The sequence below is a fragment of the Sarcophilus harrisii genome, chromosome 2 (genome assembly GCF_902635505.1).
Source record: "Sarcophilus harrisii chromosome 2, mSarHar1.11, whole genome shotgun sequence".
NCBI lineage: Eukaryota > Metazoa > Chordata > Mammalia > Dasyuromorphia > Dasyuridae > Sarcophilus > Sarcophilus harrisii.
Window position 1 is genome coordinate 427,530,457 of NC_045427.1, and position 19,348 is coordinate 427,549,804.

At 45.5% G+C, this 19,348-nt stretch overlaps 1 protein-coding gene across 1 annotated transcript in view; it reads left to right on the top strand.

The window, feature by feature from the left end:
* Nucleotides 1-9,621: 9,621 nt before the first annotated feature.
* Nucleotides 9,622-19,348, top strand: part of MAFB (MAF bZIP transcription factor B) — a 35,203-nt gene continuing 25,476 nt past the window's right edge. The window contains exon 1 of the mRNA XM_031954021.1: nt 9,622-11,134. Within this exon, the coding sequence (XP_031809881.1) occupies nt 10,203-11,134 (932 nt within the window). The 5' untranslated portion in view covers nt 9,622-10,202. The remainder of the gene's footprint in view (nt 11,135-19,348) is intronic.

Consider the following 19,348-nt stretch of genomic DNA (forward strand, 5'->3'; position numbering starts at 1 on the left):
GCATCCCCACTCCTTTTCACTGACTTATAGACTTCAAAACAATGCTTCTGGGCCAAGTACTATCCCCGATAGCCTCCTTTTGTGTTTTGTTTTTCTCCATTAGAACGTACAGTTATTGAAGGCAGGGACTGCCTCTCTTTTTGCTTATATTTCTATCCCTGGGTTATCACAGGCTTGGATTGTGAATTGAGTTTAATGTTAGTGAAGTCCTTGGGGGTGCTTATCACACAAAATAAGTATTTAATAAATGCCTGAAGTTCATTCTTCCTTCTTCCTTCATAAGGAGATGTAGTTGAGGTAGGGGATGGGAACCAACTTGAAAAGATACGAAACCAGGCTCAGGAATGAGGCATCAGGCTAAACTTTAAGTTTAACATAATTAAAGTTAAGCTACTGAGTTTCCCTTTGCTAGAAATAACCATAAAAGCTGATCATTTAAAAAAAAGAACGAAGAATCTTAGCTTCATCTGAATATTCTCTGCAATTCTACAATCAGCACTCACTGAGGGAGAAAGGTGTGGGTTAAAACTCTCTCTACATGCTTAACTCCCCACTTCAGAAGTACAGGGTCTACTATAGAGAAAAGAAAGCTCAATATATTTGTAGAGCAAATATGGAACCTTAATGGTGATCAGTGAATCACAAGAATTAATTAAAAGGATTATCAGGAACTTTGCCTAACCCACCATCAAAACTGAATTGCAAGGTTAACAATGGCTCTAGAAGTATGATACCATGGAAATGTAAACACACCTAAAGTAACCAGGAGAAAATTTTGCTCCCCAGTTTTGGTTCTATATATTACTGGACCCCACTTATTATCCTGCATTAAAGATCATGGAATCATGGAATATGAGTTGGATCATCATTTGGACATCCTCTAGTTCAACCTGTACTACATAGGGATCCTCACTACAATTCTGACAGGGGTTCCAAGTCCTTACTTGGAGATCTCCAGTGATGAGGTCTCATTACTTCTCAATTCAATCCACTCCATTTTGGAGAATACTAGCCAGAAATGATTCTATGCATTGACTATAATCCCATTCTGAAACTTTCCCCCAGTGTTCAAAGTTTTGAATTTCAGGGCCAAGCAGAACAAGTTTAACACTTAGTCCACATGACAGTACTTCAAATATTTGAAGACCGCAACCACATTAAAATCTTTTCTCATGATTGATGGCAATTCTAATGATCTTTTGATGAAGAGAGCCACCTATACCCAGAGAGAGGACTGTGGGAATTGTGGATCACAACATAACATTCTCACTCTTTGTTGTTGTTCGCTTGCATTTTGTTTTCTTACACATTTTCTTTTCTTTTTGATCTGATTTTTCTTGTGCAGAAAGAAAATTGTATAAATATGTTTGCACATATTGGATTTAACATATTTTAACATGTATAACATATATTGGATTGCTTGTCATCTAGGGGAGGGGCTGAGGGAAAGAAGGGGAAAATCTAAAACACAAGAGTATACAAGGGTCAATGTTGAAAAATTATCCATGCTTATGTTTTGAAAAGAAAAGCTTTAAAAATAAAAATAAAAAAGAAATCTTTTCTCATGACCTGAAGACTAAATATTGCCCAGTTCTTTCGATCAACCTTTGAATGATATGGTCTCTAGTTCGCTTCCCATCATCTTGATCATCCTTCTTTGGATGCTTCAGTCTGTCAACTTTGTGAGCAATTCTAAATAATAAATCTCCTTACTCAAATTTCTGTATTCCCTTCACTGTGTTGTTCTATTAGGATCCCACGCTAGCATCTCAAAAGATCAGAATCCTCCATAGAAAACAGAGTTTACTTCTCTTTTTTTTCTAATGGCCCAGAACTCAATGAAAAACACACACACACACTTTATCAGCTCAGACTCATAGATTAGTTGAACATCTGAGTTTGGCTTTGAAAAGTCAGTGAAAATGCTGGGTTGTGGATTGAGTTTCATGTCAGTAAAATCCTTGGGGGTGCTTAGAAATTCAGCAATTACTTAATCAACTAATGAAGAAACATAGTGACTTGGAGGAAGTCCCTGATGGCTCTCTTGGGATTAAGTTTGGCTGAAGTAGACTATTTGTTGGCTGGGGTGGGGAAAGAAAAGGAGCAAGATAGAAAAAGAGAGAAAAGGAAAAGAGAGGAATGAAAAAAAAAAGAAGGGGGAGGAAAGAAGGGAGAAGGCCTTCCGAAGCTACCTTTCAGAGTTGATTATTGGCAGAGGAACATTCTTTAAGTGTCCTACCCACCCTGCTTGAAGATCTACTTTCAAAAGATGGCCTAGTTTATCTGGTGGGGAGAATAACTGAATGTAGAAGTTTCTGCCTTGGGAGACAAGAAGGGAAATGGCTTTAACCTATAATGACTCAACAATATCAACCAGTCTGTGCTAATAATAAGATCTTACTAACCCAAGCACAGCCCTCATCTTGTGATGGAATAGTGCAATGCAGCAAACCCTAGTGAGGGAACATAGTATATTGGGTCTCATAGTTCTTTGTGACTTTGAAAAAAGATTTCTCTCTATAATGAAGTCCATAGTTGAGAAAAAAGAAGAAATTTTCTGAAGTAGGACCCATCTGTTACAGAACATGAATGTGTGACTAGATAATTTCTAATTCTTTCAACTCTGAAAACACAAATTATTTATCAAACACCTATTGTTTACTGAATATTTTGCTAGTAGACTGAAGAGACACAAAGTTTGCATAACTTCCCTTCTCTACAGATGCTTTCAATCTAGTAAGTAAGGAGATGAGGGGAGGAGGTTTGGGGTAAAAAAACTGAGAAATTTTTTTTAGAATTTCCATAGAAGTTAGACTATCTTAGATTCTTTCATAACTAACTCCCTTATTTCCAAATGAAGGTAATTAAAGATATGGTAAGGTTGAGGAACTGTGGTTATTAGCCCTGTGCCACCTTTTGTCTTGGGGGTCAGGATTGTATCATCTCACTCTCTATATCCAACAGCACCCATTTTCTCTTAGCAAAATAAAGCAAATATAATAAAATTATATTCTTATGCATGTATACAAATGTCACAATGTATATTTGCTTGCACCACATACTTATGTACATAGGCATATACATGTGTATACGCATTCATACATATATGATCCACACTTATGATTTCACTCAGACAGGAAGTTAACTCCTTGTGAAGAAAATCTTTCTGCCAGTGTAGATCAGTAACTGTTCGGTAAATTTGAAAAGGCAGCATGGTAAAGGAAATAGGGAGCTAACTACATATACAGACTTTGTGACCCTAAGCATGTAATTTTGTTTCTCAGTACACCAGGTAACTCTATAGGAATGGAGGGTGTAGAGCAAGTGCTGGCCCGCATTGGTGGAAGGATTTCCTCTTCTCAGAGTTCTACATATTAATGAAATCACAGGTATATGTATATATATATATATATATATATATATATATATATATATGAATAAGAAATTTCAAGGTTTTTTTTTTTAAACCAAATATAGGTAAGAACTATTTTTTTTTTTAAACTCTGAGGCAAGCAGTCTCTCTAGCTCTGTCTCTCACACAATATTATTTATCATGTGTTCAGGGTACAGATATGCTTTGTGTTGTCCTATTTGCTACTGAATTTGGCAATTGCTTCTTCTGTTAGCCTCTATATGCTGGTATCCCAAATAGCCCTGCATCTTTCCCTTTTGTTTTCAGGAGAGACTAAGATTGGATAAGCTGTATTATTCAGTCTGAACAGACATTTTCCTGGCCAGGTGCTGTCTTTCCACTGGCAGAACCTAGCTTTATTTGTTCCATTTCTTTCAAGAAGTAGCTGCCAGACAGAGAGAGGCAGAAAGACAGACAGATTCAACTATCCCCTTGTGACATTTCTGATGAATGGAGGAAAACACACACACACACACACACACACACACACACACACACACACACAGTTGAGGATAAGGATCAGAGAAGAGGGTTTCATCATGGGAATTCAGGCAGTCCAGTCCCACCAGGCTCAGTTTACTTCAAGCTCTGGTTTAGGAGACTACTTGTAAGTATTCTGGAGATGGAAGGGTCCCCAGACCAATCTGCCTTTGACAGCATTATCAGCATCGATTAGTGTGTTAGGGAGGAGTTGAATAATTTTTGCATATGGCCAAGGGACAAGGTCCATTTTTACTTAAATATACTCATACTTTCTTTCATATATTTCTCATAATACATTATACAGATATATACAGTCAGTCATATATTCATGAATACATTCTTGAAAACAAAAGTACTCATAGACAAAACCACAGACACAGAAAGATGTGGGAGCACAAACATTCAGTCACCGACAAACATATTATCACCATAGATACCCATATCTACAGTGATAGACGGATACCCATAGGGACACTCATTCAGAGACACACATTTGCCGACACACAGTCACAAATATAAGCACTCACTAATGCACATATACACACTCAAAGAATTTACTCAGGCACACACTGGCTCATGTAGTGAATACTCAGACATAAAAAAATACACACAACCTTAGCCCAAAGACATAGATAGGCCCTGGATGTCTCTTTTATACCCCTTCCCATTAATGTCAGACTATCCTGAAAGCTCAACCCCTAACATTTTCCTTAGGGGTCTCACAGAGTTCTCACTGCGAGAGCTGATTCAGCGGACCTAGGCAAGAACGCAGAGGGGTACCCTCCTTGGCCCTACTCCCCATTCGGTAGTCTCTGTGATCTTACTAACTTCATCATAGCTGAGAGCGCACCTGCGTTCAGAATCGAGAAAACAGCTTTGTTTCGAAGGTTCTCCCAGTGAGCTGTACAGACTGGGGCCGGTGGATGGGTGTGGGCATATTGGACCCTGGGGGCCTTAGTGTTCTGCTTCCTGTCTCTCAGTCTCAGAAATGAAGGGCGGGGAGGGAAGAGCGGTGTCTATCGTCAGAATCTTCGGGTAAGGAAGAGGGACCCGGGCAGACTAAAAGAAAGAAACAATGATAGCGCTTTAAGATTTCCAAGGCTCTTTCCTCACAACAATCTCAGGAGCAAACGTAAGATTGCCTATGTTAGGAAAACGAGACTCAGAAAAGACTTATTAGCCAAGGGGGAAAAACAAAAACAAAAACAAAAACCGTAGCTCGAGCTTTGGGCTAATGATTGGTAATCCAATGTTCTTCCTGCCAGAGTTGGATAGAGATAGAGAGGTGGATGGACAGGACAGATGAAAATGCTTTCCTTTCTTTCCGACGCAGTCTTCTGGGCTAGCTCAGACTATCTCTGGCTACCAGATTTCTCACCCGCCGCGGTATTATGAGGGTTCTAACTTATAGGGTTGCAAGTCTTTTTTCTCCTTCTCTGGGAAGAAAGTCCCTGGAAAGAGAGATACGTGGAAGACTGAGAGTAGCGGAACTAATTTTAGCAAACTTGATTCCTGTTGTAAATGAACCTGTAAACCTGGCGTTTAAAAAATGAAAAGGGGATCAGAAATCAGCAGCAAACTCATGCTCAGTCTGGAAACTATTTATATGTCCTAGTGAAATACATTTACACCTTAAGGATTTGGTAGGGTTTGGAGCAGGCAAGAGAATGGGGGTTAGTAGAGAAATTAGTAGAGAAATGTGTTTAACAGTTGTGTACCGGGGGTCCTGGGTTACCAAAAGTGGAGACGCTTTTCTTTCCACCCCTATTTGCCCCCCTAACGAAGGTTTTCCTGTTCTGTCACTCCTTTTCTCCTGTTTTAATATTATAATATTCTCTCTCTCTCTCTCTCTCTCTCTCTCTCTCTCTCTCTCTCTCTCTCTCTCTCTCTCTCTCCCTCTCTCTGTCTTCCTCTCCCCCCCACCCCCGCCAGTCCCTCTCTCCTCGGAATTGTGCATTCTGGCATCTGCAAAGACGAACAGAAGAAAAAGGCAATTCTTAAACCTTGAGTAGCATAAAGAGACGTCCCTGGGGTAAAAACTGCAGCTGGTACACATAGAAAGACAAATCTGAGAGTGGGGTGAGAGGTGACACTTTTTTTTTTTTTTTGAATCAGGACGTTCTCTGGTAAAAGACACATGGATAGGGATTTAAAATGAAACCTATAGTTGATTGAAATTAAAATTTCACTGGAAACTCTCTCTTTTCCCAACTTTCTAAGTGTGCCTGCCAATAGTACAGAATTTAGATCCTGTTTAGGCTGCGGACAGGATTACCCCATTAGTCCGCAGCTCAGAGACTGAATTCTCAAAGGGGGCTAGGGCGTGTACTAGTGAGTGTGTGTACTCTAAAGTGTACGTGGGTATTTGTGTGTAAGCCGGAAGTGTGAAGGAAACAATGTCCTTCTTTCTAATTTTTCAGCCATACCTTGATTAAGCATTTGTGACTAGTATAAAGACAAAATAAAGCCTAACCCAGTATCCCCAGACTGTTGCACTCTGGCTGAGAGCCGGCACAGCGACTCATCGTTTAAAGTCACTGGGTTTTGCGACAGGCAAAATGGGCACGCTTTTGTGGATAGGTAGAACGATAAGGAATGGTTGAAAAGGGGGAAAGGAAGAAGTATAAAATTTTCCGACTAAGTACTGGCTAGTTGGACAGAGACAACCGGATACTAGTGTTTTGGATCACTAAGCAGATATTAGACTGGGACAGAAGATCAGCTCTGGGCTAGTGGGTTTCCAGTGCAGTACGACAGAAATGAAGCCCAAATATCCAATTTCCAGCTTTTTTGGTGGGCAAATACAGATAATCGCCTGTCGAACCGGTTTCTGTTAACGGAGGACCCGCAATTCAGCGAGCTCTCATGGAAGGGGCAGCAGGATTAGCTTTTCAAAAAGGAGAGAAAGTAGCCCTTTTGTGCACAGAAGTACAGTCGGGGCTTCCCTGCAGCCCCGAGAAGAGGAACTGGAAGCCGCACGCGGGTCTAAGGCCTCAACAGTCTGTGTCTCTCGGCGGGCGTAGTCTCTGGGCGCTACTGCGGTGCTCATACTTCTGAAGCAGAGGATAGTGGCTGCAGAGCCAAAGCTCCCCGAAACTAGAGAGCGGACTGCAACAGGGTTTGGTAGACTCTGAGTAGGGGAGATGTGGACCTGATCCCGCGGCAGAACAAACTGGGGAAATGCGTTACTTTCCTGTACCGCCGCGGGCCGAGGGCCAGGGCTGCGGGGTTGTGGGTGAGTTCTGCCCACAGCATCGCCCAGCGGGCGTTTGGAGGGCTTTTGTCTAGCACAGGCTTTTATCTCTTAGTTGGAAAATATTAGAAGCTGAGCGAGAGACAAAGGTTTCTGCATGAAGAACGAGTTTTGGAAGAGACTGCGTAAGATCTCTCGAAATAACCAAGATATCGATCCGGAACTTTTCAGGGCCAATTGGCCATTTTGATTACAATGAACACCCCCAGATATCCCATCACACTTCATTCCTACTGCAAGAGTCCTGCTAGAGCTATGGCACTTCGCGTATCCATCGCTGTGTAACTTCGTGATACGATGGCATTTTGTAACTTATCAGATTCTTCTGGGGAGTCCACATTCAGATACCTGAAAGTCTGATACATTCACTATACACTTCGTTTGACGTCCACTCTCTGTACACACCGTGTTATGTATGCGCTCACCTCGAACGAGTTATGATTACACACTTTCCCTTACCTAAAACACACTCGCTTTGTACATTCTGTAATGCACGTTCACTCAGGACGCATTATCTGAAACACACTCACCCTTTACACGTTGTGATGCACACTCGCTCTGTACACTCGGTCTGTTACACACTCCCTGTACGGATTGTCTGGCGCATGTATTCATCTTGTGTACATGACACACTCGCTCCGAGCTCGTCTGACACGCATTTGTTTAGTCCACATTGTGGCACACCGCTTCGGACACATTATATGACACGCACATAATTGCTCAGGACGCGTTGGCTGCTGAATCAGACTTCTCGGGAATGGAGGGGGTGAACTCGCCCGGGTCCTAGGCTCTGGATGGAACTGTGCATTTTTCCCAGGTCTCTGCGCCTAGGGAGCTAAGATCTCTTGAAAAGGAAGTCTGGGTACCGAGGGCCAGTCCGGTGAGCAGGTTGAAAACTGAGAGTTTACTTGTGGCTAAGTCTTTCCCTAGATCTCTTAGACCCCAGTGAACCCCTTGCTCTGGATTTTCTGAAGCGAAATCGGATTTACAATGAAGGGGAAATGGGGGAAAGTTAAAAGATGTAAAAACCCCAAACAAGGGACAAAAAGGTGTAAAGGAGTCCTTGAAGGAGAACGTTTCAGGAGAGACCGGACTCCGAGTAATTTTCTTAAGCGGACTGAAGGGCGGTGTGTGGCCGAGGCTGAGCTGCACGCCACGAAATATCCCCAAAGTGTGGGAAAGTAAAAGTAGCCGGCGCTGGCTCAGGTGGAGGGAGGGTTGCTTGGACAGGTGGCTCTGGGAAAGATACTCTGAAGGACGGAGAGGGCCGGGACCTGTGGGCTCCACTGTTTCTGTGGGTTGACGTGCTTCACTCCTAGTCTCTAAGCCGTATTTTGGTGCCAGCACCTCTTGCCAGCAGGGTGCCCTGGTCCCTTCCGCTACCATTCTCTCCAGCGCTTTTTTCTCGCCACGGCTTTTCCCCAAAGCGGCCACTTGGGGTCGCACTTTATGCCTGTTTGAGTCTGAAAGCGGAAGGGGGAGGGGAGAAAAGACCTAATCTCTCTTAATCGTTACAAAATGTTCAAACAAAAACACAGTCCTGTTCCTGGACAAGAAAAACAGTACAGAAGACGAATCCCGAGTCCGTCTTTACATGGAGAATGGTTGGGGAACCTGGACCGGCTGGGAACGGGGTTCCTGGTCTGGGCACCGTCTCCCACTGGAATGCTCTTCCTTTCAGTGGAACTACCACCGGCCACATCTGGGAAGTGGGGAGTGGGGAAGGGGGCGGGAGTAAACGCCCCTCTCTCAGCTCCCTCCCCCCCATTTCAATCCTCACAAACTCTCCATCTAGGGAGCTCAGAGAGAAGGGGTGAGCCCTGGGAGCGGGGCGGTCTCAGTCTGGGTCCCTGCTGGTTCTCGGGGTGCCACTGAGCCACCAAATTCCATCCAAGTCCCATTTAAGGAGAACAAGGGCAAGGTAGCTCACTCACTCTTCTCCATATCCCCCCGTCTTTCTCTCCTCCCCCTCCCCCCATGCCAGTAGAGTGAATGGGACTTGTGCGTGATGTGCAGAACAAAGAGAGTCTTACTCTTCTCCTCCTTCGAGGTGACCCCAGACTGGGGTGGAGGGAGAGGAGATAATGAAGGGGGAATGTAAAAGGCAGGAAAAAAAGGAGAAAAAGAGAGAGCGAGAGAGCGAGAAAGCGAGAGAGATGAGAGCAAGAGCGAGCGAGCAAGAGAGAGAGAGCGAGATGAGAGCAAGAGCGAGCGAGCAAGAGAGAGCGAGCGAGCATGAGAGGAGAGAGAGAGAGAGAGAGAGAGAGAGAGAGAGAGAGAGAGAGAGAGAGAGAGACTCTAGTTTGGAGTCCCTGCCTAGTCTGATTCTCCAGCTGCGAGTCAGCTGACGTGAGAGCTGTCACATTGCTCTGGGCCCCTCCCCCGCAGCCTCCGGCCCGGGCTGCTGCTCAGCCATTGGCCGGCGGGTGACATCAGGAAAGGGATATAAGGCGGAGGGGGAGGCTTTGCAAATCACAGCTGCACAACTGGGGCTGAAAGCAGCTACTCGAGATCGGCTTTTTTCCCCCTCCTCCTCCTCCTTTTTCTCTCCTCCCCTCCTCTTCTCTTTCTTTCTGCCACAGCCCACCCCCCTCCACCCCAAACTCCTCGGCCGCTCTCGGACCCCGACAAAGTTGCAATAGCTGCGGCTCCTTTGCAGCCTGATCGCTAGGCAGGGAAGAGGGGTGGTGGCGGGGTGGGGAGAATCAGGACTTTGCAAATATCCTGCGAGCGAGTCGAGAGCGAGCGAGCAAGCGAGAGCGAGCGAGAGCTTCATCGTCCGACAGACAAAGACTTTGCAAAAGGCAAACAGCACCCCCCTCTCCGCCCCCAAACTGCTGTTCCGCTGCCCTGCCGTGCCGGCGGGGCCGGGGCTGCCGCAGCCGCCGCTCCCCATATTGCACTGCAGCGCCCCCGCCCCCTCCCTCCTTCTCTCCCTCTCCCCAGCTTCTTCCTCGGCCGCTCCGGGGCAGGAGCTGAAAGTTTCTCTGCGGGTGAGAGTGGAGGCGCCGAGCCTGGAGTGAGCAGCACTCGGTAGAGTCGCCGGCGATCGACATGGCTGGAGAGCTGAGCATCGGCCCAGAGCTGCCCACCAGCCCGCTGGCCATGGAGTATGTGAACGACTTCGACCTCATGAAGTTTGATGTGAAAAAGGAGCCCCTAAGCCGGGCAGAGCGCCCTGGACGTCACTGCACTCGCCTGCAGCCTGCGGGGTCGGTGTCGTCCACCCCCATCAGCACTCCTTGCAGCTCTGTACCCTCGTCGCCCAGCTTCAGCCCCACTGAGCAGAAGACGCACCTGGAAGACCTGTACTGGATGGCCAACAGCTACCAGCAGATGAACCCGGAGGCTCTCAACCTGACCCCCGAGGATGCGGTGGAGGCTCTGATTGGTTCCCACCAGGTCCCCCAGCAGCTGCAGGGCTTCGAGAACTTCCGGGCCCACCACCACCACCATCACCAACATCAGCACCATCACCATCAATACCCTGGAGTCAGCCACGAAGACCTGACTAACGGAGGACACCCTCACCATCATCATCATCATCACCAAGCGTCCCCCACCCCTTCGACTTCCTCCACTTCATCCCAGCAGCTGCCCAATAACCACCCGGCGGCGCACCCAGCCTCTAGCAGCGTGGAAGACCGCTTCTCGGACGACCAGCTGGTGTCCATGTCGGTAAGGGAGCTGAACCGGCACCTGCGAGGCTTCACCAAGGACGAGGTGATCCGCCTCAAGCAGAAGAGGAGGACCTTGAAGAACAGGGGCTACGCCCAGTCCTGCAGGTATAAACGAGTCCAGCAGAAACACCACCTGGAAAACGAGAAGACCCAACTCATCCAGCAGGTGGAACAGCTCAAGCAGGAGGTGTCCCGGCTGGCCCGCGAGAGAGATGCTTACAAGCTGAAATGCGAGAAACTTGCCAGCAATGGCTTCAGGGAGGCCGGCTCCACCAGCGACAACCCCTCCTCTCCAGAGTTCTTCATGTGAGTGCGAACCCCCTGCCCCCATTCCCCTCCCCACCCCTTTCCCATCTCTGACATCTCCATCCATCCTCCTACTGGAAATAGAGAAATAGGAAAGGGGGGGTGAAGATGAGAAAGTTGAGTAAAAAGGAACCTTTGGGCAGAGCAGCGTGCTCTTTCCAATCTTCCTAGACTCGCTATGGAAAAGTAGGGAGGGGAGGCACCAAACTCAACTTTTCCGAAGGTAGGAAGGAGCCTCACAGCCTTAGGGAGAGAGGCGCAGGACGAGGTGGGTGAGGAGAGCGGTTTTTATGTCTCTTGCTTCCTGAACTCTGTGGACTGAGAGAAGGGACATTGACCAAGCCGTCCCTAAGAGCCCGCCCGCTGGCGAGGAAAGAAAGGAAGGAAGGACCTTGCGAATGAGCAGCCAGCGCCTCGCGCAGGACTTAACCTGCTGCTCAGGATGGAAAATGCAAGAGGAGGGGAGAGAGACAGTGTGTGTAAAGTGTTCATATAATGCCTCCTTTGAGACCTATGACCGAGGACTCAAATGGGACGGTCAATGCGAAATATCATAAGTTTTGCCTGCTTGATTATATAGAAAAAAAACACGAAAATCTGCATCAAAAATATTAATCCTGCATGCTGGACATGTATGGTAATAACTTCTATTTTGTACCATTTTCCTGTTTAACGTTAGCATGTTGTTGATCACGGATCATCGCTTTTGGTTTGTTTCTCTGGGTAAGAAGGTGTCGCAGTTCTAACCCTTGGACTGCTGGGCGGGCAGTGATCTTTTCTGTTCTGGTTGTTAGCTTGTAAATATCTGCCCCCAGGAAACCGCACAGAGGCGGCTCAGCAGGCTGGCAGGCTGTGTCTGGGTTTGGTGTGTGTTTTTTTTTTTTTTTTTTTTTTAAAGTAAAGAAATAAAGTTACGGGCATTTGCATCTGCATTCAGAAAGCAACTTTTTTTTTTTTTTTTTTTTTAATATTTGGGCGCACTTTGGAGTTGTGTTTTCCTTTCTATATCCCTACCCCACCCACCCCCCAGTAGTTTTCATTTTGGTTTTTCTTTGTTGGGGATTGAGAACTGCTCGAGGTCACAGAGGGAAACAAACCAGGGAAGGGGGTGGCGGCGGAGAGACAGCTATCCCTTGGCAATGGATTCTGGCGACTCCAGAATTTAAAGCGATAGAGACAGCGAGTGTCTGCCTGGAGTATACCGGTGCCTGGGAAAAGGAGGAGGGTAATTTAACAGTCATTGGACATTTTATTTTCACCTCTTTATATCTGAAATGTTATACACTCAGGAAGAAGAAGGGAGGAAGAAAAAAAAAAAGATCCACAATGATTTATTGTACGCTTCTCCATTGTAACCAAAACCTCTTCTTGGCTCTCTCTCTCTCTCTCTCTCTCTCTCTCTCTCTCTCTCTCTCTCTCTCTCTCTCTCTCTCTCTCTGATTCTGTCTGTCTCTGTCTCTGTTTCTCCATCCTTCTACCACCCCACCCCCAGCCCCGGCTAAAAATCCAGGCACGAATCAGTGGTAGCAATGCCCAGGATGCTCTCTTCCTGGGGTTAGTTTAGACTCGCTTGTAAAAGGCGATTTGTCCCGTTCTGACCTTCATTTGGGTTTAGCCTGTGGCCACGGAAGGGGACACATTCTGAATGTATCGGCAACGAAAATGTTGATGAGAAAGATCGCAACTTTTAAGTGCGTTTTTTGGTGAAACATGTTCTCTGTTTCTTTCTTTGCTCGGGCAGCAAGTGAGCTTCTTCTCAGTTGTACAGTAGTCATTAGGCGTCTCTGGGTGTTTTTATTACTTTTTTTTTTCCTGCAGGTCAGTAAAAGGATTTAAGTTGCACTGACAAAAATACCAAAATGAAAACGTATTTTTTATTTCTCTTTAGAATATGCTGGCACTGCTGGCCGGATGCATTTTAAGTTTGTATTAGTTTATAAATTAACAGTAATATCAGGATTGTATGAACAGCATGGTGCTTGCAGTTTTAAATATCGTGGGTATTAGTCATGCATCAAAAACGATCTTTGGTTTTTACTGATTCAACTGTGTTGAAATCAAACATGCAACAGCGAAATTGTTTTTATTTCATGTAAAATAAGGGATCAATTTCAAATCCTGCTTATGATATGAAAATATTAAAACCTAGTCTATTGTAGTTTTATTCAGACTGGTTTCTGTTTTTTGTTATTAAAATTGTTTCCTATTTTGCTTATTAAAATCATTGAAATGGCATTTATTTTGAGAACTTGGTTCTCCCGCGTCTTTTCTTGCCCCTTGCAAAGTTGCAGCAACAACTTCTGTTAACAGGGGAACAGTTCCTCACATCTCTTCCCTTCTTGATTTTTTTGGGAAAACCTCAAACTAACACATTGCGAAAAATATCCAAGTGAGATGTTCAAATTCCACACTTGTCCTTTCCTGCTTCTCTGGATCTTTCCCCTTAACTCTTTACACATGACAGCCCTGGCCAATTTTGAGGAACAACTTTTGAAATTTGATTCTTTGATTCGGTTTTTTACCTTCACACCTTAAGCTGGCCACTAGGACCCCAGACACCTGGTCTCTGTTCCAGGAATGCTCTGAACACCCCAAGCTGAACACATTGTTTCCCCCACACCCCAGGGAGCTGAGGACATATACCCAGAGAGTTGACTTTTTCCAAGGAAAACCCTAGGCTGGGTTTTTGACTGAACCATTTCACAGCTGACTTTGAGAGATAAAGATAGCCCAAAGGGTGGGGAATAAGGGGTGCTGGATGGATGAAAGAAAATTAACTTAAAAAACAGAAAGGAAGTGGCTTTCAGCACCCTTCACCTTCTATTCCTTCACTTAACTACAGGAAGCTACTGATCCTGAGGTCACCATCATCCAGTTTCTATGCAAGATAAACTCATCCTTTTCCAGTCTTCTGGTTGGCCCTACTCAGTGACCTGAGAGACAGGTCTGTGGCTAGGTCAAGAATCAAGGAAGGGAATGACTTGCCTACAAACTCCATTGCTTTTTCACGAACTGCCTCAGTGTCCATAGGGCCAGGCAGCTACAGGGCCTCCCACCAGGGTTGCTTGGGAGGCTTGTACCCTCTGCCTTCAGAAACTGACCCTGGCTGGGGGCCTCTCCCATACTACTCAGAATTCGATGCAGGTTTCCCTTGAGCTAAGGATTGGCCTGTTAGACAGTTCCTGCCTTGCCTTACAGGGAATACAGCTGCATCTGAGCCCCTGCTCCAAGCCTTGGTTGTATTACGGATCCCCAGCCCAGCTGCAGGAGACACATCATTCTTGAAGGAGGGAGCTGGTAGAGTACTGCTTGAGGCTTAAGTATAATTGAATACTTTTATCCAGGAAGAATGAAAATAGGCTGGATAACAAAGTCCCCAGTCCTACCTTGTGGCCATGAGTGCAGGCCTTTTGGGAAACCCCATATTAATCACTATGCAAAAATCCAGGTAAAGGCAGTACAAAAAGAATGAAAAACAAATTGTTCTATAACCTACACCATTTCTCCTTAACCTTCTGCTTTTCTTTCATCTCAACCTGAGGATGTTAAAAAAAAGGGGGGGGGCAGAAACCTTATATAAATAGACCCACATTTCTTTGCCCTTAGAGCCTTTGACTGAACTGGGGACAGGAACTTCTGAAGGCCCAGCGACCCTAGGCATTGGGTCCTGGGCAGAGAGTGGAAGGTGTTTCCTTAGAAAGAAGTTGTGGCCAGCCTGAAGTCTGGGAAGCATTATTTTTCTGTATCTCCTCTTTCTTGGCCCGGGGATGGGTGGATGCTAGGGCCACAGAAAGGCTGAGAGGAATATTGTTTGTGGGAACTGCCGCTGCATATTAATGGCCCCTCCTGCATGCACAGAATACATCACTGCAGCTAATTCAACAATTCAGTCCTGTGGAAAGCTGAGACTCTGAGTTTCTTGAAATATTCTTCATACTTCCCCCGCTCCCCCAACTCCCACTCAGTTCAATTCTGCCTAAGATCATTAGTGGACAGTGGAAAGAGGAAGAGAATCATGCTGGTCACTTTAAAGAATTTTGATTTAAATAAGAAAACTTTCAGTGGAGAAAGCAGTCGGGGAGCTAACCACCAACCAGACTTATCCAGTTCCCTGAAAGTCCAGGACCACCATATTACTAACGACTTCTTGCAACAGTCCACAGGGCTGGGCACTCATAGAGAAGCTAGAAAAAAGTGAGTGCAAGGGTAGGAGAGCTAACTACTCAGATACCTTTGGATTTGGTGTAAAGAAAAAAAATCACAAAAAAGCCCAGCAACCTTATTGAAAAAACAGCTCAAAGTGGCTCACACAGCAGACAGAAGAGTTCCTTACCTACCTAAATAGAGGACCACTTTACCTCATTTTGGCACAATAATTTCCAGTCTCTTGACTCTAATCCTCTAGAATCCAGGCTCCCAGTCCTCCCAGTCCAGTCTCATTTACCCATGCTCTTACTCACATAGTCCCCTAACCCCCGACTTCTATGGGACTCCCCGTTTCCTTAGGGTTTAGAATAATAGCCCCTAACATTCTAGATTCCTAAGTCTTAGAGGTTTACTTTCTGCATCCAAGAGAGCCATTTGGGAAAGGTGATAGAAGCCAATCCAGCTGAGAAAAATAACTAAATAGAGCTTGGCAAAAGCTTTGAATAGAGGGGGATAAAGCAGCTCCTCTCCAGTTCTCCGTTCGGAAATTAAAAAAAAATAGAATAGGTTATTTTGTAAACTAATTAGATTTAGGACTGGAACCTGAAGTTAAGGGAGGGCCAAGGGTAAGTGTCCATACCTGAGTTCTTGGGTCAAAGTGGGAATAATTTTCTTTTTCAAAAACAAAAATAAAACACTATAATAACACAAAGATGTTTGGGGCTAAACTTGGTTGTGGCTATTAATACTAAAATTCCTTACCCAATGGTTGATATGTATGTGAACACACATTCAGGTGTATATCTACCCAAAGGTTGAGTAAGTGTTTCCAGAGAATTCAGCAGAGCTGAAATTTCTCTTCCCCTTCCTTCCATGATTTGGCCAGAACGGATTTTCCTGAATGAGGAAGTTGCATTGCAACACTGGTTCCTCCTTGAAGGAGGGAGGCTTCTCTCACCTGTACCTGGCTCCTCTTTAGTCAGTGAAGAGTTAACCACTCTCTCCGTTTTGGTTGAGGAACGCTGAATGAAATCCCCCACGGTTAACTTTGTCTCCAGTTCATTACTGATTCATAAGGCTGTTGACATAAGTATAAGTGGCATGATAGATGGCTGGGACTCCAAAATAACTTTCTTAATTTGGGCCTTTTTTTACCCTCTGGGGCTTGGACCTAACTTGAAGGTATAGGCACCTAAATATACTTTCTTAGAGTGTTAAGTGGTGTTAAGGTGGAAGATGCTTTTTAGGAATCTGTAGGTTGGTTTCAATCACTTGGCACTTTGTTTACTGACCACCAAACCATTTATTTTGCCTCCGAAATAAACATATTTATAAGAAATTATACGGGTGCTTATATTTCTTGGACAAAACAGGTATTCTCTTCTTCCTCATCTATACAGAATAATAAATACTCACTTATTACACACACTTGTACTTACACAAGCACACATTTACACTAACAGTCTCCCTCAAGAGGCAGCATTTAAAAGATTTAGGAAGCTCGATTAAGGGGATAGAAGTAAGACGAAACTTAAAGAAATTTCTTTGCTTCTGTCCTCTGGAGTGGGCCCAGGAGCCCTGGACAAAGGCGGAAGACAATTTAAAAAGAAGTATTGCTTCTCTTCCTCCTATCCCAGTTACTTTGGAGGAAGCAAGAAAGCCTGAATTTCTATGCCCCTTTCCTCTCCCATTGCGTTCCCCATTCCAGTGACACGCAGAGACGCAGGCACATACGAACCAGCGTTTTCGGACACACATCGACACATACATGCTCTCTTGCCAACTCCAAATGACAGGTCTGCGGTGCAATCTTTGGTCCGAAGAAGAGATCTCGTCACCCACCACCCCATCTCCCCTTCCCTGGTAAAAGGTCTCCCTTTATTTCCGTCACTAATACTTTCTCCAACTGGTTGTTCCCAACTTGTCTTCAGTTACTGCTTCTGCAGATTCTGCGGCGCCGGCCCCAAGTTTACAATTCTGCCTCTGGGGCTGCTTCCTTTCCTCTTCCAGCTCCTGCCCCGCCCCCGTCCAGTGTAGAACTGGGAGCCAACAGACTGATCACTCCCTCCTCTGAAGAGCTTTTTTTCAAACACGATGTTTTTTTTTTTTTTTTTTTTTTTTTTTTTTTTTTTAATGGTCCCTCCAATTTGTTCCTGCTTAGTTCTTTGTCATTAGGGACTAGTTCTTTTTTAAGGCAACAAGAGCAAGTTGGACGCTAGCTGTAGTCGGGGACTGAAGAGAACTAACTAGGAAGTTTGTATGGAGCCGCGGGTGGGTGGGTGGGGGTGGAGGTAAGGAGAGGGGAAGAGCCCTAGGGGAGACATCTTCCTAAGGAGGAAAAACCTACTGTTCTTTAATCTTTCGGTTTTACAAAATCTTCCGTCTCGAGCGAACCAGAGCACCAGGCAAAGACCTAGAAGCTGGGGAGGATCTGTGCTCTCAAAAGGTTATTTTAAATCCAGTGCTTCCTTCCTTCCTTCCTTCCTTCCTTCCTTCCTTCCTTCCTTCCTTCCTTCCTTCCTTCCTTCCTTCCTTCCTTCCTTCCTTCCTTCCCTCTCTCCCTTCATTCCTTCCCTCTCTCCCTTCATTCCTTCCCTCTCTCCCTTCCTTCCTTCTCTCTCTCCCTCTCCCTTCCTTCCTTCCTTCCTTCCTTCCTTCCTTCCTTCCTTCCTTCCTTCCTTCCTTCCTTCCTTCCTTCCTTCCTTCCTTCCTTCCTTCCCTCTCTCCCTTCATTCCTTCCCTCTCTCCCTTCATTCCTTCCCTCTCTCCCTTCCTTCCTTCTCTCTCTCCCTCTCCTTCCTTCCTTCCTTCCTTCCTTCCTTCCTTCCTTCCTTCCTTCCTTCCTTCCTTCCTTCCTTCCTTCCTTCCTTCCTTCCTTCCTTCCTTCCTTCCTTCCTTCCTTCCTTCCTTCCTTCTTTTCTTCCTTTAATTTCCTTTCTTCCTTTCTTTCTTCGCTTTCCTGCAGAGGTCTGTAGAAAAAATGTATAAGTCTCGATAACGAGGGAGAGTAAATGAAAGACGAAGAGTGAGAGCCCCGCGCGCTTCCAGAGCGAGGAGTGCGCCAGTACACTGCTCCTTAGCCTGCCTGCCGCGACTTAGTGGCACGGACAGTTCAATCCTGGAGAGGGGAGAGGCGCTAAGACTTTTCTGATCGACCCTGTCTTGCTAGTTAACTCTTCCCAGCTGCTGAAGGTTTCCATTCTTTTAATTGGACAAGAGCCTGCCTTGTTCCAGCGAACTAGTTAGTGTCCGAGGACAAGGTCACAGGCTTTGCAGACGGTTGTAGGTGTCAGCTTTCGGAGAGGAGAAAGGCTCAGGGCTAGGCGGAGCCGAGCCTAGCGGAGAGCACAGGAGGTGAGCTTTGGGCCAAGAGAACGCTTCTCTGCCGGCGAGTCGGCTGCATCCTGAGGCCGAGTCCGACTCAAACTCCCACTCTTCCTGCAAAAGGGCCACTTGGCTGAGGCATCTTGCTGGAAACCCAAGGACACTGGCGGGCAGATGCGCCGAGCAACAAAACAACCTGAGTTTTTCTGGGTGCACAAGAAACTCAGGGAAACAATGCTGATGCCGATCTTCTGTAACCCAGCGCCCCTTAGTTTTCAAGCTTTAGCACTTTTCAAACTAAGATCACAGGAACACCTAAATAAGACTGTGTCCCTGAAAATAGTTTTTTTCCCTTAGATTGGAGGGGGACTTTTTTTTTTTTTTTTTTTTTTTTTTTTTTTTTTTTTTTTTTTTTTTTACACAGGCAGCACTCAAAGGAAAGAAAGACAAGGTTTCCCACCCCAACATTAAAAGACCCCATCATTACAAACTGAACCATTTCCACTCTATTTTGATAGAGCTTTGTTTTGAGGGAAGTAATTCTATTTTAGACCATTTAAGCTACGTATAAAATACTGTTATTTTTAAAAGAGAGAAGGGGGAGGGGCGGTGGGAAAAGAACCTTATTGCACCATCCTGAATCCTGCAGCATTCACAGGACTCAACCTCTGGACTTAGAGAGGTCTGTGTTTATGCTTCCTTTCTTACATAACCAACCCAAACAGTTCAGTTTTCCTCCTGGAA